A 23802-nucleotide genomic window follows, 5' to 3' on the forward strand; every position below is an offset into this window, starting at 1 on the left:
TTGTTACCTTCTTGCCAGGTTCACCTACTGAGCGACACCGGGACTGAAAAGTGGAAGTCCGAGCCCCAGGAACAAGCTTGTGCTACTTCAAAGCTGCTACGCAACACGGCATCGCAGGAGAAAAATAAGGAGAAAAGGCTTGCTTTCGGTACGCGGACTAGGGCCGAGCAGGGGGCGCCACAGCCGGGCAGCCCACACGTTGGCGCCGTACCTTGGATTCAGACGGGGCAGGACCCGGCCAACGGACTGACTCGCTCTCGCTTAGAACGTAAGTTTCTGTGAGCGGTTCTGTGAGCGCTCGATCGGATGCATTGCCCGCATGACTGTCTATTGGCCCAGGTCATCCGGGCACCCAAACCTCCAAACCCCCAAACCCCCAGCTTGCACGATGCACCTATCGTGATGCCCCACTCTTCGTTACGAATCCGCTGAAAAGGATGCCGGTAAATTGAACCGCATAGCAATACGTCAGATGCACAATAGGGCGGGCGATCTCACCGGTGAACCTTCAGGGTTTCTGACGTTGCCTCCCGTTCGCCGAACACGCACAGGAGGCTGTTAGTGCAGCTGCGCCTTTGACCTGGATGCACAGGGCGTAGCCCACACTGCACCTTATGGGACGCAACGAGCGGACGGGGGCTGGCAGCTCCCAAGCAGGCCCCGGCACTCCCAGTCCACGCGCTCTGGCAGACGGTGCGTAATTGTGCATGTGTGTGATGTCGGGCTGTTATCCGCGAGCCGGGTCGAGCTGGTGTTAGGGCTGATGGCTGGGATCTTCGAGGCTGGTGGCTGCACCGGCTGCATGCGCGGCCCGTTGCGTCCGTCCAGTCCGGGCACACCCGGCGCCACGTGCGCATGCGCTCGCCGGCGCTCACACCGCACCGGTGACACACCCTGCATCACAATCGCTCTGCCGAAGAGGCCCATGGCCTTGCCTTGCGCTGCCTTGTCCTTCCTAACCACACGCGCTGCAGAGGCGGAGACGCTGCAGCAGCAGGGCGAACGGCGCAAGGGGCGTGAGGCGGCAGCCAAGTTTGAGGCCGCAGCCGCCAAGTACCAGGCGGCTCTGGAGGCCGTGGTGGGTGCGCATGGCACGCCCTTCCTAACGGCCTGCGCCCACTCAATGTATTGCTAGCAGGATCCTGTTCATTACTTGTAAACGATGCGGTACGATAGGCGCGATTGCCTTTCTCGAGTGCAGGTTCGGCAGCGGCAGCAGCTGGGCCTGGCGCTGGGCCCACCTGATGGCGCCGCTGCGCTGGCGGCGGCGGCAGGCGGTCGCCGAGGTGGCGGCGGCGGCGGTCCGGTGACGCTGTCAGACGCAATAGACATGCGCAGCGGGCTGGTGGGTGAAGGGGCGTGAGTGTGTGCCGCATTGCAGATGTCGGGGTGCGGGCAGGAGCACGAGACCGAGCGGTGCTAGGCACTGCGTGTCACCAGGGGGGGGGGGGCGCCCGGGGCACGCTGAGCAGACACGTGCTTGGAAGCGGGCGTACCACGAGGTACCAATGTACGGACTGTCCCACTGGCCCCATGCCCCTGTGTCTTCGTGTCTCGTGTTGCTGTTGCTGACTGGGAATGGCTTAACACAGCCCCGCCCCGCCCTGCCAGGCCGAGTGCCACCAGCTCCTGGGGGAGGCGCTGCTGGCGGCGGCGGAGGCGCGGCCGGACAGCGAGCTGAGCGGCGAGGAGGAGCGCCGGGTGGGTGACGACTGAGGGCTGGGGGTTGGGTGTGGAGCGCTGGGTGGGGTCATTGGGGGCTATGCGCCCGAGCCCACACGCATGTGGGTCGCAGATGTGGTGTGGGGTTGCAGTAGCACGGCAGTCACCCAACCGACCTGCCCTGCCGTGCCGTACCACGACTGCCGCATGCTGACGTGCCGCCCCCGAGTGTGCGCCTCCATCTGCCCCTCTCTATCCAGGCTGCCGGGGCGGCCATACGCCAGTACGCCACGGCTGCGGGGCACTACACCTGCTGCCACGCGGCGGCCGTGCTCACCGCGCCAGCGCCAGGCGCGCCTGAGGTGGCTGCCGCAGCCGCGGCCAGCGGCCTCGGTGTGGCCACGGCCAGTGCCTTCGCCGCGGCGAGCGCCGTCGCAGCGGCTGCGAGCGCGGCGGCAGGGGCGCTCAGCGCTGAAGTGGCGGTGAACGCCGGGAACTCGCTCGCAGCGCTTGGGGAGCAGCTCGAGGAGGAGGCCACAGCCGCAGCCGGCAGCAGCAGCAGCAGCAACAGCAGCGGGGTTGGCGGTGGCGGTGGCGGTGGCGGTGGCGGCGGCGGCGCGGCGGCGGGCTGGTTGGCGCAGTACGACACGGCGGTGCGGTGCTTCCGGGCGGCGGCGGCGTGCTACCGTTCGGCCCAGGCGCAGGAGGAGGACGCACTGGTGGGTGGCGCGAGGCGGTCTTGATGATTCACGCAGTGACGGACTCACGCACCTGAGGCCTGCCGTGACACGCCTGTGGATGCCGGAACTGCGTGCATAAGGTGGCGACCATCAGGAAGCACAACAGCCACGTGTGGACTTGCTGTTTTCGCTGTCCCCCACCTCCCATGCCTAGTTCCCCGATTTCATGCCCCTCAGATCTGCTTCTGTTTGCTGTCTTCTCACCCTCACTCCTTTCAGACGCTGAGCAATCTGGCGGATGTGCTCGTCCAGAACGGCACCTGCCTCCACGCGGTCGCCAGGGCGGTGCGGGAGGCGCCGCAGGAGCTGGCGGCAGCCGCGCTGGCCGCAGCATCGGGCGGCGGCGGCGCGGCAGTGCCGGTAGGCGAGTGGGCCGCGGCGCGGGAGGCGGAGGCGGGCGCGGAGTTCACCGCAGCTCTGGCCGCCTACGAGAGCGCCTGCTCGCACACGGACTCGTCCCAAGGTGGGCCTGGTGTAGTTACTACGCGCCCGCCCTCTCATGACATCCGGCATGCAATACGACAAGGCGCACACACGAGTGGCCCTCCGCTGCGGCGCCGCCTCCCCCCCCCCCCCCCGCTTTGTTGCCTCTGCCGGTGTGCGCAGGAGACGACCTGCCTGGCCTGCTGTGCAACTGGGGCGCGGGGCTGCTTAGCATGGCGGGCTGCATGCAGGTGGGCTGGGTAGGGCTGGGTAATGAGAGTAATGACGGGTGGGCGATGCAGGGACAGTTGTTGGCAGTCAGGTCTAGGGGTCTTGGGATCAGGTGCCAGTCAGCACAACGGGAGGCACGCATGCGTGTGTCGACGTGCCTGATGGCTCCCGGATATGCGGGACGGGGGACCCAGCTACAACCGATGCACGCCCGCCGCAGGACCCGGCTGCGCGACTGCCGCTTCTGCAGCAGGCGGCTGGCCGGCTAGAGCACGCCGCGTCCTTCGACCGAGCCGACCCCGCGCCGCTGTGCAGGTGCGGAGGTGGGCTGATGAAGCTGGCCGGTGCAGCCAGGGACACCTGGGGAAAAGATGGGGACTAGCATAATCGTACGCTACCAATGGGCAGATTAAAGGGGTGTTTATGCCAGCGTGGCATGCATAGTGTTAAGAGCACAAGGAAAACATAGCGCAAAGACAGTGCAAGGTGTGGGCTATATTATCGGTGATAAGTGGTGATTTGTTCTTATCTTGTACTCGCCGTACTTTGCTGTTGTACCAACGAATGCAGTCTTGGAGACGTACTGGCTGCGGCTGGCGAGGCCGCGGAGGCGCTCTCCCGGGCGGCGGCAGCGGCGGCTAACCCCAGCGGCCCTGCTGACGCGGCAGCGGCAGCCGCCGCAGCCGCCGCAATGGCCACTGCGGGCGCCGGTGGCGCGGGCGGGCCGGCGGCGGCGGCGACGCACTGGCGCGGGGTGGCGGCGGGCCACATGACGGCCGCTCTCGAGCGGGGGTACGGGGCGGCGCTGCGGCTGCGTGCAGATGAGCCTGAGGCGCTGGTGAGGCCACTGCCTTCGCAGGCCACCATTTACTGTTCCAATGTTACCTTCATGCTGTACCTGTGTGACGTGCCATTACATACATCTTGCCAAAGCGGACCAGTCAGCAGTCGCCCGGTGTACGGCAGCTCGACACGCCACTTGCTGTCTCGCAAAAGCTCTTCCGAGGCGCTTCGCCTCAAGCCCCGGTGCCGTGCACCTGTGCTGCGCCGTGCCGTGCCGTGCCGTACGCAGGTGGGCGCCGGGGAGGTGCACCTGGCGCTGGCGCGGCTCGCAGCGCTGGAGCTGTCGGCGGCAGCGGCAGCCGGCGGGCCGGACGGCGCCGCCGCGGCCAGTGCCGCAGCAGAGGCGGCGCGGCGGCACGTGGATGCGGCAGTGGGCGCGCTGTCGACTGCGGTGTCGCGGCCAGAGCGTCTGGGCGGCTGGCGGCAGCGGTGTGACGTGCGGTACAACCTGGCGTGTGCGCTGGCGCTGGCGGGGAGAGATCAGGTGGGTGCCGGGGGACGTGGCAGCGGCGCAGGCAGTGGTGACGGGCTTGTGGCTGCCGTGTGGATGCCAAAGTGGGATCCACCTTTGCCCGGCCCCGCACCCTGCTTTGCCGCGGCTGTTCACGACGCGCGTCCAACAAGCAGCGAGTCAGGAACGCGTGTGCTCCTACCAATCCCAATGCTTGCGCAGGAGGCGGCGGCGCTCTTTGGCGCACTGCTTCGCTGCGGCGCATTGCGGGCGAGCGAGCTGGCGGCAGACCCCGATCTGGAGCCGCTGAGGGCTGCTGGAGCTGGGGCAGGCGGGCAGGGACAGGGGGCGCCCTGGTTTGCGGCGCTGCTGCAGGAGGCAGCAGCCTTGGAGGCGGCCAGCCGCGCCGCGGGGCATGTGTAACTGTCTGGCGTGTGCGCCACTGTACCAACCATTCTGGTCCAACCGCATGGGAAGGAGACCCAGGAACAGGTTGCGGTTATGCGGCGCTAAATGTATACCGGATTACCGGACTGCATAGCATCCACAGGCAAGGGCCAGGCGGCATGTTTTAGGCACTGCATACCGAGCACATGCGAGTATTGCCTCTGGTATTGCGGCATTGAATACGCCAGCTGCACTAAAGGGATGGCACAGCCACCAGATCGCACGCAGGACTGCAGCGGAGAAACGGCACGCCGCCAGCAGGCCAGCTGCGCGCGCTCGTGATGGAACATGGCAAGGGGCAGGAAAGCGTAGTCCCGATGTGTGTGGCTCCCACCCGTGCCCACATAAATGCGTAGCAAGAAGGGACAAGGCATTGGTGCGTCGTTCGCGCGCTGTTACTGTACCGACGGTAGCTGGCAGGTTGTGTCGATGTTGTCGGGACCCTTGAGCTGCGCGCGTGTGTACTGCCGCACTAGCCTAGGTCCAGGCGTGGCCCCGGCAGACACTTGCTGATGCAAATGATGATGGATCCAGCCGCAGCGTATTCGGCGCCAGCCCTCTTTCACTGGTTTTACTGACCTGGTTGTCACCTGTTCTAGGTGCAGTCGTGCAGACCAAACGCATGATTGCTTCGTGTGGGAACATGGCGAGTGCGAGAGAGCCTCGGATGTCCCCAGTCGGACAGTGACAGTCCACTGGGGGACTGTACATCGCGTTACAGCATGGCCACTGCGGCGCGCGTCCCTCGCCGCTGCTCTAGCGAGCCTGGCGCCACTCCCGACGTGCTGCCGCTAGCCACTGCCATGGACTCATCCACTGCCCCCGCACCCAGCGCCTCCACGCCCTCCGGGCCCCCACCCGCCGCGCCGCAGTGTGCCGCCACTTCCCCTGTCGCCCACCCCGCCAGACCGCCTGCCCCTAGCCCGGACGCCTGCAGCAGCGCGCTCGCTCCCCGCCGCTGCGCCGCTCTGGCAGCCGCAGCCCCACTGCTGCCACCATGCCCCCCCTCGCGGGGCCCCAACCCTAACGTCGCCAACAACGACAGCGCCGAAGGCGACGGGCCTCCCGCTGCCGTTGCCGCGCCTAATGCCGATGAGCCCGGCCCTGCCGATGCTACTGCCTCGGCCTGGACCCCTGCTACTGCCGCCGCCGGGTCGACGGCAGCGTAGGCCGCCGCATCTACTGCGCCTCCCCACATTGACCCTAACCTCCCGGCCCAGCCTGCGCCCGCCCCGCCGCCGCCCCCGCCTCCCCCGCCGCCGCCTGCATCCACCACCTTGACAACCACGCTCGCCAGGGCCGCCGTCAGGCCCGCCCCAGGCGCCGCCGGCCCTCCGCCCCGGCGACTACGGTAAGAGGCGCCACGCCCGCCCGCCACCCCCGCCACCCCCGCCATCCCCGCCTCCCCGCCCGCCGCCGCCACGGCGCAGGTGAGCAGCCCCGACACCAGCACCAGCGCCACCAGCCCGCCCGCCACCAGCCCCCGAGGGCTGGCCCCGCCTGCCGCGCCTCCGCCGCCACTGCCAGCGACCATGCTGGGCTGCTGCGCCGCTGCGGCGCCTGCTGCCCCCGGAATCCCAGGGTGCAGCTGCCCGGTGGGGCTCGGCCCCAGGCGCCTCAGCTGCTCCGGCACCACCTCCGCCAGCAGCGCCCCCAGCACCCAGTTCACCTCCACCTGCGGCCGGGAACCAAACCGACAGGAACGCGTGGCAGGGTAGCATTGCATGATGGCTATCGCATGGCGGCGGTGCGGGACTGCAGGGCCGCGCGCTACGGGACCTGGGTCTAGGAGCTGAGCCTAGGAAGAAGGCATGGTCAAACTGAGGCACGGGGTCTGGTCTGGTGTGTGTTCCGGCGCGCGCAGCGGCCGTGCAGCTGGTTTCGGGTCTTGATCTGAGTTGGGATTTGAAACACACCACCTCCCAGGCCCCGGCCCCGCCCACCTGGCTCCCGTCCGCGCGTGTCACCCAGTTGGAGAAGCGCAGGCGTGCCGCCTCCTGAGGGCTGAGCCTGAAGCCCTGAGGAGTGAGGGTGCAGGCACGGGTGGGCAGAGGCAGGGGGTATGCAGCTGTCACTCGCTTACTCCCACTGCCGCATGGCACTTGCTGTGCCACACGGCGCATTCACAGGGCAAATCCACAGTGGCGCCTGCGATACCGTAGCGGTCAAGGGCAGCGGTTCCCTCCGGCGCTCAGGCAGCGGGCTAGCATTCGCTCCAGCCCCCCCCCCACCGCTCCAGCCCCGCACCTTGCTCAGCATGGTGTGAATGTAGGCGGCGCCAAAGCACAGCTTGAGCGCGTGGTCCTCCTCCACACCTGCAGAGCACCAGCACACCGCAATTGCGCTTTAGTACTCTACCCGCCAGCCCCCCAGCACTGGAGTCGGCAGCTGCGGCCTCATCATGCATTCGCCCCGCCCGCCCCCCACATGAATGGCTACACCCGCCTCACCCCAACCCGACATGCTCCGCCCCACCCTCACAATGAACCCCGCCCCTCCCCCCGCCCCGCGCCCCGCCCCGTATCCCGTATCCACCTCGCTCCTGCACCAGCTCCGTCTCCACCTCGGACCAGGGCCGCGCACAGAAGGCCGCACCCGCCGCCGCCAGCTGGTCCAGGCTGGAGGCGGGCGGCAGCCGCAGGTGCTGCGCGGGGGTGGAGGGGGCAGTAGTTTGTTCTAGAACCCAAAGCAAGGCCACCAAGCAAAGGTTATTTCCGGCGCTAAGTTTGTCCTCATGCGGCAGCGGTAGAGAGGTAGGGGGCGCTATCTTTACTCCCATGCGTCGGCGGTGGAGTGGCAACGCGCGTAGGTGCGGCTCGCAATCGGATTTGGATACGTTGGGTAAAGACAGACGCATGGAGACACGCAGCATTCGTTGGAGTGTGTGTTGATCAAAACCCCGTCAAATCGCACTCTGCAAGCATTGGAATCTAAGACATCTGCCCCACCGATATGGTATAATGGAACGCCTCGGTGGCCATGATTAGGAAGCCGCTGCTTGCGCCGCTGCTGCCGCTGCTGCTGTTGGAGAGCGGCAGAAGCGACGGCAGGTACTCGCTGCCGATGGAGCAGCGCGTGTGCGGGCAGCCGTTGCTGCCTGCCCCCTGCGCCCCCTGCCCCACCCCCAAGCCCAGCAGCTGCTCCGCCAGCGCCACACAGCCGCTGAAGTTGCCGCTGCCTGTGACGCCGCTGGACTGAGACGTGTACCTGCGGGGTGGGGCGTAGCGGAGCGGGGCGGAGCAGAATCGAGCCGTAGCAGCGTTTGACATCAGGCCTTGCCATGCGACGCCGCGAATGTCGCAGCGCCCATGCCATCCGTGTGTCGTGTGCGTGGCAATGGCCACTTGCCCCGATACCCCTCAGCAGTGTGCAGCACGAATAAGCTACGCACGCTGTGTGCCACACCCCGCTGCTCACCCGGGGTTGAGGCACGGGTCTGTGGCTGCCTCGCCGGCGCCCCCGTCAGCCACCAGCATGGCACCACGGAACCAGGCCACCTGCACAGGCAGCGGGCGGCGGGCGAACACATGAGTGTGCGTGTGTGCGTGTGAGTGGTCGTACACAACCGCAGCGAGTCGTGCCACGCGAAGGGCTGCGCGGCCCGTACGCAGGACACTCACGCACACGAGGATACAGGCTTGTCAACTTGTCCGGGAGGGAGCCACCCGCGCAGGCATGCCCTCCCAGCTCCAACCCCCCCCCCCCAAAACACACACACACATACACACACACACACACACACACACACACACACACACACACACACACACACACACACACACACACACACACACACCGCTCACATTCAGGCCGTAGCCCAGGAAGCTGTGTGTGTACAGCGGCCGAGTGACGCCTGCACCAGGATGAGGACCAGCACGCATGTGTGTTGGGGGCATGTGCCGCACAGGATGCCAACCGCCCATGAAAGGTGTAGGCCAGACGTCTGAGCGGCATCATTGTACTGCGCACGTTCCATCGTCCCCACTCTCGCGCTGGCTGGGACCCACCTGCCGGCCTCGAGTACCTGTACCTCCTCTCGTCCTTCTCCCTTTCTCCGGCCCCTTCACCCCCCTACTGAGACATCCCGAGAGCGGCCGTCATGTGGCCCCAGCCGTACCCCCTGTTCCTCCCTCCCCCACCGCTCACCCGGCAGCGCCAGCTGGTGGCCGAGACCCCCCGGCAGCGGCTCCCAGGGCATGAGCGTCACCTGCGGCATACACACACACACACACACACACACACACACACACACACGTAAGTTTGGGTGTAAGCCTTCGCGGCCGCGGCCTCTGCGTACCATAGGCACACGACGGCGAAACCTCTGCTTTCTCCCCACCTCTGCCTCCTTCCCACCTCTGCTTCCTCCCCACCTCTGCTTCCTCCCCACCTCTGCCTCCCCTCCGCCTCTGCCTCCTCCCCACCTCTGCCTCCTCCCCACCTCCGCCTCCTCCCGCCCACCCCGCCCTCGCCCTCACCTGCATGGAGGCGCCGCCCAGCTCGAACACGGCCAGAGTGGCGGCGGCCTGGGAGCCCAGCCAGGCCGCCGCGTCGCGCTGCCGGGGACTCACAGCCGCCTGCGCCGCCAGCGCCTGCACAGCCCATGTTGGCCACCGGTGAGGCGAACCGTGAGGCGGCAGCACGGGCGACAGGGCGAGAGCCGCCGCACAAGCTGCCCCAGCAGGACTGCATCGCCGCCACCCTACCGCGAGCACCTTGACCCTTCACGGCCCACCCCACCCGCCTGCAGCCTGCATACATACTAAGGTCCCAGTGTGTCTCCATTGCCACACACACGCCACGCCACCCCACCCACCTGCAGCCGGCCCGCGGCGTAGTTGATTCCGGCCCAGGCGTACAGCCCCTCCTGATCGCCACTGAGTACACGCACCCATGCGCCGCTGCCGGCCGCCACCGCCGCCTCCGCCCGCAGCTCCTCTGCCGGCACCCGGTCGCTGCCGCCACCCGCCTCCAATGCGGCATCGCTGCTGCCGCTGCTTCCGTCGCTGCTGCTGCCGTCGCCGCTGCTGCCGTGCCTGCCCTCAGTGCTACTACCGAACAAGCGCCGGTGCATTCTGTCTAATATTGAGAGCGGGGCTGTAATGTTTGGCTGCGCCTGTGCCTGCTGCTGCTGCTGCGCCTGCGCCTGGCCCGGGTGCACGAACAGGAAGCCGCTGCCCGCCAGCACCGCCGCCGCCGCCGCCAGCACCAGTTGCTGCTGCTCCTCCGGCAGCAGCCGCAACCCCGCTGTGGCCAGCAGCTGTACGGGCGTCACGGCGTGTAGCTCCGCCGGCACCTGCGGTGAGAGCAGGCGGGCTGACCTCACATCCCCGCGCCACGCAGCTCAAACAAAGGCACCAATATCGCGCCCGTGTTCCTTGCAGTTTTGTCACGGCAGCCCAACCCTTCTCGAGCCCGGCACTCCGCGCAGCCCCCGCCACGCCACGCCCCACCCGTCCGTGCCCCCCCCCTGCCCCCGCTCCGCCCCGCTCCGCCCCGCCCCGCCCCATCACACCCCTCCCCCACCTGCTGCCGCGCGAACTGCAACAGCGGCTCCAGGTAGTCTGCCGCGCCCTCGCCCGCCGGCGCCAGGGCCGACAGGCCCGGCTGGATGCGGTGCACCCGGCCCGGCAGCGACACGTCCGGGTAGCGCTGCAGCAGCGGCACGCCGCGAGAGCTGCCGCTGCTGCTGCGGGGGCCGGCGGCGGCGGCAGCGGCGCCGGCGTCGTTGCTGGTGCTAGTGCCACGGACGGTGGTGTGCGCATGTCGAGAGCTCTGGGCAGCGGGCCCGGAGCCAAGGTCCCTGTTCTGACCATGTGTCGGTGGGGGTGGAGTGTCGCTTGCGCCAATGCCGCCGCCGGTGACACGGTTCAGCTGCCGGCGTGTGGCGGCGGCAGCAGCAGCTGAGTGTGTTCGCAGCCGGTGCTGCACCCTAGACTCCGTTGAGTGCTGGTTTATGGTGTAGGTGTAGACATGCACGCGGGAGCCGGAGCTGCCTGCGTCGATGAGGACGGCGTAGAGGGGCGGGGTCGTGCTGGTGGCGGAACGCCCGGTGCGTCGACCCTGCGCGGCACGCAGTTCAGGTGAGCACCAGCTCGGACTTTTGTGTGTGCAAGCTTAGTATGAGCTACATGTGTCAAAGCAGGGATGGGGGTGCAAACGTAGAGCTCTAGACGCAAACATCGGCAAACCTGAGCGCTGGTGCGTGCTCCGCCCCAGACCAGCGCGATAACGGTCAGTAATACAGCAAGCGCGGCAGCCATGTATACTACGCGCTTGTTCATCGCGCCTGTCTGGTTTGCTACTGCTTCCTCCTCCGCGCAGACAGCCCACTAGAGGGCGCATTGGGGCCTAAAGTCCGCATACATAATATCAGGTTGTAGTTGTACTAACAGCGGGCTCGCAAGAAGGCGAGTTGTGAAAGGTTTCGATCCAAAATGCATGCGCCTACTCGCTTCGAATGCGCTTAGTCAGTGTTCCAACTCCATTTTGTGTGCCGCATAGTAGCTATGCCGCAGAGCCCAACTGTGGGGCAGTCGCGACCTTGAAAAGGACAGGGTTCGCAACACCCAAAGCAGTCGCAGGGTTTCGTTCGCGTCCCCCTTCCAGTGCAAGCTCCTTTTGTGAAGCGGAATTATTTATTGTGTCCCAGCGTGTCGGCGAAATGCGCGCGAGAGGCCGTCCGCCAAGGGCTCAGTCGTGCGCAAACCACCATAGCGCTGGGACCAGGCGGATAGGCGTCGCGGCAGTAGGCACAAACACCGCGCTAAATGCCGCGCGGATAGCCCGGCGAGGCGCTGTGGAGGTCTGCGCGCACGGTATGCCTCCCGCGCGGAGACGCGGGCCGGCCCCTCGTCACTCGGCCCTTGTCGGAGACTTGGTTACGGCACTTGCGCTGCCGGCCGATCCCGCTGCGGATGACCTGGCGCGCTGGACAAGGAACCTTGATGTGCTCAGCGACGTCGCGGGCGCCGGGGGGCGGGAGCGCGTGCGCAAGGCCGTCCTGGCCAACCCGTCCCTTCTGGCTGCGGACCTGGAGCTGTGGTGAGTCGCTCGGGGGCCAGGCACCTGACACACCCTGAAAGATGGAGGGGTGGTGGTGGTGACCCGAGGAGACGCTGGGAAGACGCTAGCTCTGCTACCGCACACGGTCAGGCAGGGTTGTGGCTCAGCGACTCAACACGCCTTGGGCTGCAAGCCGCACCCGCCTTGCCCTCAGAACGAGGGCCCAGCCTGCAGCGTGCCTCCCTCACTCCCTTGCACCCCACCGCCCTGCGCGCTGTCCCGCATGGCCCCACGGTGCTGCCGCTATAACTCCCCAGGCACACCTTCTTTGTGGCGGGGTTCGGTCTGCCGCCCGACTCGTTCGCCAAGCTGGCCGCGGACTGCCCGGCATTGCTGACGCACGGGGACGTGTGGACGGCCGGATGCAGCATGCTGTTCTTCAAGGTGTGCCAAGAAAACCGGTGTGTGCTCTTGTTGGAGGGACAGCAGAGGCGATGGAGCCAACCGGCACGTGTGCAGCGCTGGCCACTGCTCGGTTATAGCGTCGTCCGTGCTTCCGTGCCCGCGCAGAGCATGGGCTGGCGGAACAAGGACATTGCGCAGCGCATCATCGGTGCGTGTGCGTGTGCGCGCGCGTGCGTGTGCGTGTGTTAAAGAGCACAAGGAAAACGTTGCGCAAAGACAGTGTATGCGATGCAGCAAAGCGACGGTTTACGGATGTTACCTGAAGTTACCGCGCATACCTGCTGCGGTGAGCCGCCGGTCTTACCAACCGGAAATCGCGCAACCCCCGCTACTCTAACCTCGAGGGGGGATTAGTGTCCACACGCTCTCAAGGGTGCAAACCCATGCATGTGCTCACGGTACCGTGAGGCCCAGGCACTCCTACAAATCCTAGCTCCGCGTCGCTACTCCTGGCCGCTAAGTCCAAGCTCCCGCCCAATCCTCGATGAAATTCTCACCTACGAGCGAATAAGAAAACAACAGAGCACAGGGCGGCAGCAGGGGAGTGTCACGAACAAGAGCGAAGGAACATGTTAGCGCGGCGGCGCGCGACGAGCAAGAGCAAACACGCAGCCCAGTCCCAGCCCAATTAACTATACTAGGGGTTGCGCGATTTAGGAAAGAGACGGAGGGTGGGCGACCACGAGCAAGTAAACAGGCGGGGGACGGCATGGGCGCATGCATGACGGCAAATGCAAATGGGGTGTCAGCACCACGGGCTGGCGGGGGAAAACCCCCGCTCCCCACTCCATGGTGTGACGGAGGCGGCACACGCTAGGTACTCCCCTCATGCGGCCATGTAGCACCAGGTCCAAGTACACGCACAGCTTATGGGGACGTCGATGCCGCGGGGCAGCGGCATGGGGAGGGTGGGCCCAAGGGTGTGTGTGTGTGTGTGTGTGTGTGTGTGCGTGTGTGTGTGTGTGTGTGTGTGTGCGTGTGTGTGTGTGTGCGTGTGTGTGTGTGTGTGTGTGTGTGTGTGTGTGTGTGTGTGTGTGTGTGTGTGTGTGTGTGTGTGTGTGTGCGGGTGCTTGTGTGTTGGGGGGGTTGCGCCAGCAGTGCAGCGCAGTTGGGCGGCACGCCGCATGGCCCGGTCGCCCAGTGCTGTGCTGCGCTGTGCTGCACCTGGTGTCCTGCCCAACACAGCTCTGGCTCCCTCTCCGCGCTGTGCCATGCCTACGAACTCTTCGCCACCGCCCCATTCCTGGCTGCCCCTCCACCCTTACAAGCTGGCCCCGCCTCCTGCCTCCTGATCAGTCCTTGCCACCGCCGTCCCCACATCCTCCGCCGCCGCTCCCCGCTCAACCCCTCCCCCTGCAGGGTACTACCCTCAGCTGCTGCTGCTGGACCGGTGCCGCGACATCGACCCGGTGGTCCGCTTCCTGGAGCGCCTGGACTGCCGCGGCGACAACCTCAGGCTGCTGGTGTGGGAGGTGAGGAAGGAAGAGCGCCTCTGGGGGGGCAGGAAGCCTGGCAGGCGGGTGGCAGCCAGGCGGGTAAGGGCATGGTAGGGGAATGGCAGCGCTTGAGACATAGGGTGTGGAAGCACCCAAGCAGGCAGTAGCGAGCCGGGGAACTCGAAGGCCGTTGGGTGAGTTGTCCATCCGTGCCACGGCCTGACAGCGCGGGCGCACGCACACTTATCGAGGGTGGTAACCGCCCTACCGTACTACTACGCCCGCGCGTGCAGTACCCTCGTATCTTCGACAAGGATTACAGGCGCCACGTTCGCAAGTTCCAGTACCTGGGCGTGTACGGACTCAGCCTGCAGGCCAAGGCGGTGGTGGCGGCGGAGGCGGAGGCTGATGGCGGTGACTCGGCCTCGCCGCCAGCTCGTGGAGGCACTAGCCCGGTGGCCCCCGAGTGGATCTGACATCAGCTTACTTGCCAAGCCCGTGGAAGTGCCTGATTGGGGCTGCCAACAGTCCGTCACGTAGCGGATGGCAACCTGCAGAGCTTGGCTGCGTATGTCTGGGTGATCCGGTATAGCTGTGTAGATAGGGCCTGGGGGTCCATCGAGCGGGGAAGCCATGCGCAACGTGTACCCTACGCTGTTATTGTTTGCGCATGGTCCGTGTACATTACTGATTGGTTGGAACTCTCCACCTGATCGCTTTGTGTATGTTTACTTTTGAGTACCGTGGTTTTGACCCCTGCTATCTGAGCGTATGATTTGGGTACTGTCGAGGACCCGCGTGCAAAGGGGGTGCGTGCCTGTCGTTCATTACCGGCGGCACTATTAGGAGGACTTAGCGCTTTGTCATTTCATGGCTTGCAATGTAGGATTTGCAGAATACATGGCCAAGATTCTGGGTACCATCTTCCGGCCGCGGAGGGCGGGGGTCGGCAGAAGGCACATGCGCCCGCAACGGTAAAGCAAATCCAGTACACCCGCCGCCTTGCCTACAGCATGCATCAGTGTATTGGCAGGCGACATCAGAGTCTAAGAAGGCGGGGGGGTCATCCTCATAAGCAACGAATCGTGCACGGCCGCACGTCACAAAACAGGACCCCACTGTCGGCCTTGAACCCTTCGGCTCCGCAGGGGCGTCCATACAATCCGTGGAAACACGTTACAGGACCGGTGTCTGCCTCTGCGGCCGTTAGCCCTTTAGCCCACGCAGGTGCCATACCCACGTGCCATACCTGATTGTAACCAGTTTTGGGCACTCCTGCTCTGCACAATACCCTGTCTAGTTCACATGCCGCGCATGCTCCTTATCCAGCATTGATCTTAACACGCGGCCTCTGGTTGAGAAGTGCACCCACGCAAACCGAACAGTACAATTACGACCATCAGCAAAGCATGCCTCCATCGCCAATCATCAATTACTCCGCCGCCTCGCCCTCGCCGGCTTCACCTTCGCCCTCTGCAAGCTCACCTCCTGGCCCGGCCTCACCCGCCGCGGCCCCGCCCTGCCCCTCGCCTTCCCGGAAGCCCTCCTCCTCGCCGCCTAACCGTGCCTCCGCCTCAGCGCCATTTTCCGCCTCTGCCTCAGCACCCGCCTCCGCCTCTGCCTCCGCCTCAGGACCTGGTTCTGCCTGGGCCCCTGCCTCCGTCTCCGCTTCGGCGTCCCCCTCAGCCCCTGCCCCAACGCTTGCTTCTGCCCCAGCGCTTGCCTCCGCCTCCGCCTCCACGCCCGCCTCCGCCTCCGCCTCAGCACCCGCCTGGGCGCTTGCCTCCGCCTCGGCGCCCGCCTCCGCTTCCGCTTCCGCTTCCGCCTCCGCCTCGGCATCGGCCTCCAGCTGCTGCTCGCCCTCGCGGCTACCGCCCACCGCCAGCGACGGCTCTCCACCCAGCATGGCTGCAGACGCCTCGCCCTGGGCAGCCGCGCCGCCGTCGCCCTCGGCGAAGCCGCCACCTGCCAGACTGAACTCCGCCTCTGCCGCGGGGTCCGCGGGCGCGCCTTCGCCCTCAGGCTGCGGCTCGCCCTCCGCCCCCTCCTCTTGTGCCTCCGGCTCCAAGTCGGCCTCGACCTCCGGCGCTGGCCCAGCCTCGCTCTGCTCAACGCCCTCGCCCTCACCCTCAGCCGCAGCCGCCGCCTCGCCCTCTGGCCGGACCTCCGTCAGCGTCGGCTCATGCGCCATCCGCGCTGCCACCGCCTGCGCCACGCCCGGCAGCGCCTTGACACTGGGCCACAGCTCCTGCTCCTCCTGCTGCTGCGCCTCCGCCGCGGACGCCTCCGCCGCCGCCTCGCCCTGTCCACCGAAGTTGGCCGAAGGCTCCGGTGCCACCACCAGCACGTCACCGGCGCCCTCCTCGCTGCTGCGGCCCTTTAGCCGGCCGACGCGCTTGCGCGCGATCATGCCACGGCCAAAGGCCTGGATTTTAATCACCGCCGCCTCCTGCTCCGCCGTGTACTGGTCCTGGAACGCGTCGGGGTTCACGGCCGCAGTGGGCGGCGGCGCGCGCGAGGCGCCGCCGCGGGCGCTGCCGCCGTCGCTGCGCCCCTCGCTGTTGGGCTCAGAGCGGCCGCTGGCCAGCCGCGTGCCCTCGCTGGCGGCGCTTGTGGCGACCAGCGCGGCCGCCGTGGCGAGCTGCTCCTCCAGCTCGGTGCGCATGGCGGCGGCCCGCTTGCGCGCGATGCGGCCGCGCTGCGCCGCCTGGATGCGCGTGACTGCGGCCACGTGGTGGTCGTCGTAGTCAGCCAGGTCCAGGGCGCCCGAGGAGGACGACGGCTGCGGCTGCGGCTGCGGCTCCTGCTGGTCCTGGTTCTCGGCCAGGGCGGGCAGCGGCGCCGCGGGCTCTGGCGAGGCCGACGGCGCGCCCGCGAAGCCCTCGTTGCCGGCCTGGCTTGCGCGCAGCTGGCGCACGCGCTTGCGCGCCAGGTGGCCGCGGATGGCGGCCTGGCAGGTGACCACCTTGGCCTCGTCGCCGTTGGCCATGATGTTGCGCAGCATCTCGCCGCGGGCGCGCATGGCCGCCACCTCCTTGCGCGCCTTGTGGCCCTTGAAGGCGGCCTGGATGCGCACCGCCGCCTCCTCCGCCTCCTCCGGGCTGATGCCCAGCGCCTCCAGGTTCAGCGCCGCCGCGCGCGCCGGTGCCGCAGCCGCAGCCACCGCGCCCGCGTACGCCTCCTCTGCGGCGGAGGCGGCGGCTTCCGCCGCCGCCGCGGCCTCAGCCGCGGACTCGGCGGCGCCTTCGGCGCCGCCGTCCTCAGCGGCCGCTGCTGCTGCCGCTGCAGCTGCCGCGGCTGCCGCCGCCTCCGCCATGGCGGTCGCGGCCGCCTCCTCCGCCTCAGCCCGGGCGGAGGCGTTGATGTCGGCGGCGGCGGCCGCGACGGCGGCGGCTGTGGCGTGCGCGCGTGACACATCCAGCCCCGCCAGCAGCGTCTCGCGGCGCTCGGGGTCGGTCTCCGCCAGGATGGCCGCCACCTCCGCCACCGCGCTGCCCACCAGCGCGTCGATGCGCAGCGTGGCAGTGTCGCGGTGCTCGGGCCGCCGGATGGGCTGGCCTGCGGGGGCAGAAGCACAGGGTCGCACAGTAGTGTGAGTGCGGTGCCGGTATCGCCAAGCTTGAGCCTGTCATGCTGAGAGCTATGGTATTCGCCCTGGCGAACGACAACATTGGTCTAGCCCTAGCCCGCAAGCTCAGTTACCATCCCCCGGCATAGCCAAATGCTCACCGTCGATCTTGGTGCCGTCGGCGCTGACCACCTCCTCGAGCCGCAGCTCGTCAATCAGCTCCTGCCGCCGCACCCGGCCCTCGTACATGATGTTCTGCGCCGCGCGGCCGCGCAGCAGCCGCTGCAGCAGCACCACCGCCGCGTGCTGCGGCGCCGTCACCGCCGGCGGCTGCGGCAGCTCGGGCGTGGGCGGCCGCTCAATCGCACGCACCACGCGCCGCGACGGCGAGCCCGACACGCCGCTGGCGAGCGGGCCCATCGCGCTGGCAGCCGCGGTGCTGGGGCCGCCAAGTAGCGCCATGGAGGCGCCGCCGGGGGCCGCGCCGCCGGCGCTGCCGCCGGCTCCGAGCGTGCCCTTGCCCACAGTGCTTGTGGCGCGGCCCAGCGTGCCGTTGCCCATGCCCGCGCCGCCGTCGTCCTGCAGGGGCGCGGGCCAGCAGTCGCCGAAGCCGCGGCCGGCAGTGCCCTTGGCCGTGTCGAGCAGGTCATTGATGGCTTTGAGGTCGCGCTGCACCGCCGCCTCCTTGCGCTGGTGGTAGTCCAGGCGCGCGGGCTTCTGCGGCGCCGCCACGCGCGGGTTGAGCAGACGCGAGGGCAGGAAGGACTCCAGGTCCACCACGCCCTGAAGAGAGGAGGGAGCGCACACATGGCGGATGAGGTCAGTGACAGGTGCTGGTGGTGGCTACGTGGGTAAGGGCGCTATCAACTTGGGTTCCAAATCACATCTCACCTCGCTACAGCTCTATGCCTCACACACATCTGCCCACTCCCGAAATGCCCAACACCATCTCGTTTGCCGCCCGCACGCCCCCACCCCACCTTGAGCGTGACGGGCGCGTAGCCCTCCGTCTCGATCTCCTTCCCTAGCGGCTTGCTCTCCGGGAAGCGGCCCTCGCGCTGCAGCGGTGCGTACGTGCCGCTGCCGTAGTTGGCGTAGCGCTCCACAATGGTGGGCTTGTGCAGCTTGCGGTGCTTCTCCACATACTTGCGGTTCTCAATCAGCTGCCGCATGGTCTTGATGCGCGTGGCCTGCACGTCCGCGAACTTGCCGGCGCGGCCCGCCAGCATCGCCTCCTTGCGCGCCTCCACCCGCAGCCGGTTCTCGTCGTCCAGCTCCTCCTCGCGCACCTGGCGGCACAACGACGCATGTGTGCCCTTCACAGCCGGTGCCTACCCAAGGCCGCGCTGGAACCTCAACCCGGCCCAGCAAGGCCCCATTGCCAGCAACATTTGTACATACACTGACCATGTCCCAGCACACGCACACACAAGCGCACACGCACCTGCAGCGCGTTGTCCAGCAGCTCCAGGCGCTTGTCCTGGATGGACAGGATTTCCTGCTCGCGCTCCTCCCACTCCTTGGCCTCCCACTCCTCAATCATCCTCTGACGCAGCGGCAGCCGGGCCACGTCGTCGATGGGCGGCAGGCTGGCCTCGAACGCGCGCTTGGCGCGCATCTTGTCGATGCGCGTCACCTCCTGTAGGTCCGAAGCAGGTATAATAGGTGGGTGCACGGATTCGAGCCGAGCTCTCGCAGGCCAATGCTCAAGGGCATCCCGTCCAGCCGCCACCACAGTTTCCGGCCGGGCTCTCTGTGCCCGTGCTGCTTACCCCTCCCACAGCCCCGCAAGTGCCCCAGAGAGTCCCCCGACCGTCGCCCCAACCCGCCGAGGCCTTCTGCCAGTCGCCTCCCCTTTGCGCCAACACCCTCCGGTCCATCGCCGGTGCGTGTTCGCCTGCCCTCTGCGCCTCCACCCCCCGGTCCATCGCCGGCGCACACACGCACACTCGCACCTGCAGCCCCGCCGGCAGTCCGTCCGGGAAGGCCAGGTCCTTGAGCTGCAGCACCTCCGGCACATCCGTGTGGTAGCGCCGCATCAGCGCCGCCTGCTTGGCCGTCAGCGCCCCCGGCGCCGGCAGCACGTACCCCGGCTCCCATGGCGCCGTCTGCGCCTCGTTCTCGCGGTAGTCACTCTGCGTGCCAATCGTCTTGCTGCGGGGCTCGCCCAGCCCACCCGCGCCCCCCATGGCTGCCGGCGCGGTGGCGTTCAGGTCCTGATGCGAGGGCAGCGGCGGCAGCTGCGATGGCGGCGCCTGTTTGATGTGGATCTCGGCGGCCGCCAGCATGGGCCGGCGGAAGTACTTTGGCCGGTTCGGGCCGGACACCGCCAGCGCGTCGGAGCGCTGGCGCGTGTCGTTGGGGTCATTGGCGGCCGGCCGGTAGTTGCGGTCCACGAAAGCCGGAACGCGGTCTGCATTCTTCAGCCTGCGGTTTGTACGTTAGAAGGACAGGGAGTGCTTTGAGCGACATTGCGCCAGTGCGTGGTGGCCGCCGCTGGTGCCAGGTCCCTGGCCCCCTGGCACACTCCCGCGGTGCCACTACGCCCTCTCCTGCACCCATGCTTCTTTGCGATTACCATCTAGTCATCCCGTGCGTGGCTTCTCGCCTCCTTGTGCCGGGACGCCACGGCTCCCACACGCTGCTGCCGCAGCGGCCGCGCCCCAGCGACACTTCCACGGAGACGTGTCTTCAAACCCAGCCCGCGCAAGCTACCTACCACAGGAGACGCTTGCCATGCACTTATTGCGCACCTTAAAGTCGACGGCGGGTGGTGAGGCAGCTCCGAGAAGAAATTGTTGTACACCGGAGCACGCTCAATGTTGAAGCCCCCAGCCATTGTTTGCTGACGATAATGGTCCCGCGGACCCGCCACCGTGAAGTTGGGGTCTGCGCGTTGGGCCGAAGAATCATCCTCAGCATCGCAACGCCCCGGCGTCGCGCACAGCAGTCGCTTCCCCATGTCAATCAATACTTACCATAGAGAGCATCGTAAGGCCGCTGTGGTTGCGCCATGGCGAGCCTCTCGTGCGAAGGAAGGCGAGCTCCTTAGAGTTTACTTCTGGGTCAGCATTCCAAGCCCTCGCTAAGTTTGGTAATTTTTAACAAGCTACTTGAATACGATCGCAAAGAAACTGTTGGTTTAGGAGCGCTCCTGTGACTGGACACTGAAATGTCGACTCAGTGTCACTAGTAGAGTATTGAAATGGCAAATCGATGTCAATATGCATCATAATACATAGCCTGAAACGAAGTTAGCAGTATAAGCCTGAGGGAGACAGCCCATGTGCCAAATCCCTCCCGGCACGCGCATCGCCCTGCCCCACCTAGCACGACGAAGGGCAGCCACCGGGGCCCTGGCTTAGTCCGCGGCTATCCTTGTGCATGTAGTCCCTTCAAGTTGACGGCTTCAGCGGCAGTGCTAGGAGCCGGTCCTCCTGGCGTATTCACGGCGTATCGGCGCAGGGCCCTGTCGTGCCCGAATGAATGCCGGCGTGGGTGGGAGCTAGCCAGCTAGGGTTCGTGTGCTTGCGTGCGTGTGCTAGAAACGAGGCGAATCGCCCGAGAGCTCCCCACATTTACTTGCTGAATGCACGTGTGTGTATGTAAATAAGGTTGCCTCCTCGAGTCTCGTGATCGAGTACTCCGGACAGCAAGTCACACCAGGCTCACGCTGCCGCCACCACGCGCACCTCCTGCCCCGAGCGCACACCTGTCCTGGAAGGCTGGAATCCACCGGAGATAACGCACCAACCCTGGGTCAGTGACCTTAGCAGGGTCAGTCCTGGCCAGAACAACACAGGGCCCAGCGGGTGATCCACCCCTACTCCTCTAGGCAAGCACTAGGCCGAGATCAACGCAAAAGAAGCACACCAACCACACGCACACACGCACGCGCGATGGAAGGTTGGAAAGGCGCTCAGACCCTGTTATGGCACGGGATCTACTTGGTGACGCGTGTAGAGAGGACCCGCTTTGACCCCAGTTTGACTTGGATCAGGTCCATGTTTGACAGTCCTGAGTGGAGCTGACCTGCTGGGTAACCTAGGGCGCTGTCCTACTGAAGCAGGTCCATAGAGTGCTTGCTTGCTGCAGCGTGCTGTTTAGCTGAGGGAAGCTGCCATCAACCCTGCCTCTTGCCCGCTCCCTGCCGCCGCCCAGCTGTGGGTACGCTGCCTTCATCAGCGCTCCCATTTCTGCTGCCCAAATTGGGTTGGTGGACTCTTGCTCTTGCTCAGGGTTACAGGGTCACATCCACGACCGCAGCTTTGCCTGTTCTGCCCGTGGGCACTGCCCAGCCTACGTCATCCATGGTCCAAGCAATTTAATCCACATCAATGGATCTCAGCCCCGAATCAATCGCCTATGGGGCAATGCTCACAGGTCTAATGGTTAGCTAGAGGCGGCGCCTATAGTGAGTCGGCCGTCGTCAGAGTTAATCGCCCGTCTCCAGATGGGAGCTTCAGGCGGCTAGGGTTATGTTGCGTCCACGGTGGCTCACACCGCAACAGCTTATGCTAATAAGAACAAGATGCCCCGCATTGCACGAGCACGCTCGCTACAGCATGGCATGTCAGTTCATCATGGGATAGTCAGCCTTGGCCATGCCTACCCGTGTTGACCAGAGTCTTGGCCCTTTCAAATCCGCATCATTCAGAGCTACCCGCTAATGCCCCCACACACATCTCGACACATCCCTGCACTTCCAATGCAGCAGCAGCCGACGCACGCTCAAATACACTCCACACACCACGCATACACACACCACAATCCTACTCGAGCTATGTTGGGCTCAAGCTTGCTCGCTGGCTGCGCCAAGGGCGCGCGCCAGCGGGCTTGTACTCCTCCTTTTAGTGGTGGTGCGCGTTGCCAGCGTACTGGAAGTCCGTGGCGACTGTCCCCGTGTAGCAGCCCGAGCTGCCCACAAGCCGGAACACGCAAGCGTCCTGGTTGCGGCCGAGCGTGCACACGCGGCTGAGGCGGTCCATGCCGCGGCCCTTGAGCGTGAACGACAGGATGGTGGTGGTGCCCAGCGAGCCGTCGCCCGAAGCCTCGGGCAGCACCCAGCTGAAGTGGTCGCCAGCGGGCACGCCGCTGTTCCAGATGTGGCCGGTGCCCTCCTTGAAGGTGGCCATGGCCGCGGACGACAGCTGCACCTGGAACTCGGTGGGGCAGGACGCCAGCGCGCTGGTGCGGGTCAGCTTGAAGGCGTAGGTGGTGCCCTCCTCAAAGGTCTCGCTGATCTCCACGGCCGCAAGCGCGAAGCAGGAAGAGGCGGGGTCGGCCTTGGCGCAGATAGAGCCGCCCGCAGCCACGGCCGCCTGCGTCTCCTCGGTCACGGCCAGCAGGCGGCGGCCCGAGGGCAGCGTGGCGGCGATGTTGCCGGCGGGGCAGCACGACTGGGTGCTGCCGCTGGTGCGCTGCGCGCCCTTCAGCACGTAGCCGCACACGCGCGAGCCGCCGGCGGCGGGCGTGACGCACAGGTCCGCCAGCGCCACATCGCCCTTCACGGTCACGGTCACAGTGCCGGGCGCCACCGAGGCATAGCTGGACATGCTGATGTTCAGGAAGTTGGTGGGGCCCTCGGCGCCGGCGACCACCTTGGTGGACACGCCGCCCAGGGTGGCGGTGGCGGCGCTGGTGGCGTAGGGCTTGGCCACGTACAGCAGCAGGTTGTCGATGGCCATGGCGCTGCAGGCACTGCGCACGTTGCGGTGCGCCAGGCTGAAGGTGAACACGGTGTCGGCGCCGCTGCGGGCGCGGCCGGCAAAGGTGAGCGAGTAGGGCGAGGCGTCCAGCGAGGCCAGGCAGGAGCCGGGCGTGCCGGGAGGGCACATGTGCACCACGCCCTCGGGGCAGCAGGCGGGGATGACCTCGGGGTCAATCAGCGGCTGCTGAGGGTTGCCGGGCGCGGTCTGGTAGCCGTGCAGCCAGTAGTCGCAGGTGGGGCCGGAGGGGTCCCACTTGGAGGCGGGGCAGGGGAAGAGGCTGGTGTCGGTCCAGGACGCCTTGGCGACCGCGAAGCTGACGGCGATGAAGGAGCCGACGCTGATGCTGTCGGTGTAGACGGGGTCCTTGAACTGAAGGCGCACACCGTACTCAAACGAGTGGAACAGCGTGGCGGTCAGCAGGTCGCCGCCGACCTTGGCGGTGGCGTCCACCACGGCGGCCTTCAGGTCGGGAATGACAGGCAGCGAGATGCCCTCCAGAGAGGCCTCGCAGCAGGTGCCGTTGCGGTAGGGCACGGGGCGGCAGCCGGTGCCGGCGTTCAGGTAGATGCGGAAGTTGTACCAGATGTTCTGGGGGCGGTCCTCAGAGCCCTGGAAGACGACAGACCAGCGGCTGTTGGTGTTCACCAGGGGGCTCAGGCAGTCGCAGGGAACGACCGTGGGAGCAGCGGGGAAGGGAGGCGGGGGAGGAGGAGGGGGAGGCGGCGGAGGAGGGGGAGGGGGAGGAGGGGGCGTGGGGGGAGGAGGCGGGGGAGGAGGAGGGGAGGCGGGGAGGGGAGGAGGAGGGGGCGACGGAGGAGGCGGG

General features: G+C 66.7%; 5 protein-coding genes across 5 annotated transcripts in view; 2 read left to right on the forward strand and 3 right to left on the reverse strand.

Moving 5' to 3' along the window:
* Positions 1-10: 10 nt before the first annotated feature.
* On the forward strand, positions 11-5482 carry CHLRE_07g330550v5 (uncharacterized protein). The gene is made up of 12 exons (XM_043064179.1): positions 11-268; positions 552-693; positions 975-1078; positions 1202-1345; positions 1612-1701; positions 1923-2381; positions 2622-2865; positions 3009-3076; positions 3277-3371; positions 3627-3894; positions 4129-4383; positions 4573-5482. The coding sequence occupies exons 2-12, from the start codon at positions 615-617 to the stop codon at positions 4771-4773; spliced, it is 2007 nt and encodes a 668-aa protein (XP_042922747.1). The 5' UTR covers positions 11-268; positions 552-614; the 3' UTR covers positions 4774-5482.
* Positions 5483-5484: 2 nt separating this feature from the next.
* On the reverse strand, positions 5485-11170 carry CHLRE_07g330600v5 (uncharacterized protein). Its single transcript, XM_043064180.1, has 12 exons — positions 10986-11170; positions 10321-10857; positions 9611-10090; positions 9273-9386; positions 8944-9004; positions 8601-8650; positions 8215-8294; positions 7746-8004; positions 7333-7441; positions 7045-7112; positions 6741-6815; positions 5485-6472 (listed from the first exon to the last, which is right to left on the reverse strand). Exons 1-12 carry the CDS (start codon positions 11076-11078, stop codon positions 5513-5515), a joined length of 2886 nt encoding a protein of 961 aa, XP_042922748.1. The 5' UTR covers positions 11079-11170; the 3' UTR covers positions 5485-5512.
* A 130-nt stretch (positions 11171-11300) lies between these two features.
* On the forward strand, positions 11301-14682 carry CHLRE_07g330650v5 (uncharacterized protein). Its single transcript, XM_001690572.3, has 5 exons — positions 11301-11838; positions 12117-12243; positions 12370-12412; positions 13624-13736; positions 13994-14682. Exons 1-5 carry the CDS (start codon positions 11615-11617, stop codon positions 14174-14176), a joined length of 690 nt encoding a protein of 229 aa, XP_001690624.1. The 5' UTR covers positions 11301-11614; the 3' UTR covers positions 14177-14682.
* Positions 14683-14684: 2 nt separating this feature from the next.
* CHLRE_07g330700v5 (uncharacterized protein) lies at positions 14685-20489 on the reverse strand. The gene is made up of 7 exons (XM_043064181.1): positions 20247-20489; positions 20022-20157; positions 19224-19695; positions 18713-18907; positions 18249-18557; positions 17430-18051; positions 14685-17258 (listed from the first exon to the last, which is right to left on the reverse strand). The coding sequence occupies exons 1-7, from the start codon at positions 20281-20283 to the stop codon at positions 15133-15135; spliced, it is 3897 nt and encodes a 1298-aa protein (XP_042922749.1). The 5' UTR covers positions 20284-20489; the 3' UTR covers positions 14685-15132.
* A 1007-nt stretch (positions 20490-21496) lies between these two features.
* Positions 21497-23802, reverse strand: part of CHLRE_07g330750v5 (uncharacterized protein) — a 4314-nt gene continuing 2008 nt past the window's right edge. Inside the window, exon 5 of the mRNA XM_043064182.1 lies at positions 21497-23802. This exon is cut by the window's right edge and continues 100 nt beyond it. Coding sequence (XP_042922750.1) covers positions 22119-23802 — 1684 coding nt within the window. The 3' untranslated portion in view covers positions 21497-22118.

This window comes from Chlamydomonas reinhardtii, chromosome 7 (assembly GCF_000002595.2).
Source record: "Chlamydomonas reinhardtii strain CC-503 cw92 mt+ chromosome 7, whole genome shotgun sequence".
NCBI classification, from domain to species: domain Eukaryota; kingdom Viridiplantae; phylum Chlorophyta; class Chlorophyceae; order Chlamydomonadales; family Chlamydomonadaceae; genus Chlamydomonas; species Chlamydomonas reinhardtii.

Coding starts and splice junctions, on each gene's coding strand:
- CHLRE_07g330550v5 (XM_043064179.1), top strand. CDS start 615: ATGGGACGCAACGAGCGGACGGGGGCTGGCAGCTCCCAAGCAGGCCCC. Junction 694..974: donor TCCACGCGCTCTGGCAGACG/GTGCGTAATTGT, acceptor CACGCGCTGCAG/AGGCGGAGACGCTGCAGCAG. Junction 2,866..3,008: donor GCACACGGACTCGTCCCAAG/GTGGGCCTGGTG, acceptor CGGTGTGCGCAG/GAGACGACCTGCCTGGCCTG.
- CHLRE_07g330600v5 (XM_043064180.1), bottom strand. CDS start 11,078: ATGAACAAGCGCGTAGTATACATGGCTGCCGCGCTTGCTGTATTACTG. Junction 9,387..9,610: donor ACGCCGCGGGCCGGCTGCAG/GTGGGTGGGGTG, acceptor TGGGCTGTGCAG/GCGCTGGCGGCGCAGGCGGC. Junction 7,113..7,332: donor GGAGCTGGTGCAGGAGCGAG/GTGGATACGGGA, acceptor GGTGCTCTGCAG/GTGTGGAGGAGGACCACGCG.
- CHLRE_07g330650v5 (XM_001690572.3), top strand. CDS start 11,615: ATGCCTCCCGCGCGGAGACGCGGGCCGGCCCCTCGTCACTCGGCCCTT. Junction 11,839..12,116: donor GCTGCGGACCTGGAGCTGTG/GTGAGTCGCTCG, acceptor ATAACTCCCCAG/GCACACCTTCTTTGTGGCGG. Junction 12,413..13,623: donor CATTGCGCAGCGCATCATCG/GTGCGTGTGCGT, acceptor CTCCCCCTGCAG/GGTACTACCCTCAGCTGCTG.
- CHLRE_07g330700v5 (XM_043064181.1), bottom strand. CDS start 20,283: ATGGCGCAACCACAGCGGCCTTACGATGCTCTCTATG. Junction 18,908..19,223: donor GACTGCCGGCGGGGCTGCAG/GTGCGAGTGTGC, acceptor TCGGACCTACAG/GAGGTGACGCGCATCGACAA. Junction 18,052..18,248: donor ACGCGCCCGTCACGCTCAAG/GTGGGGTGGGGG, acceptor TCCTCTCTTCAG/GGCGTGGTGGACCTGGAGTC.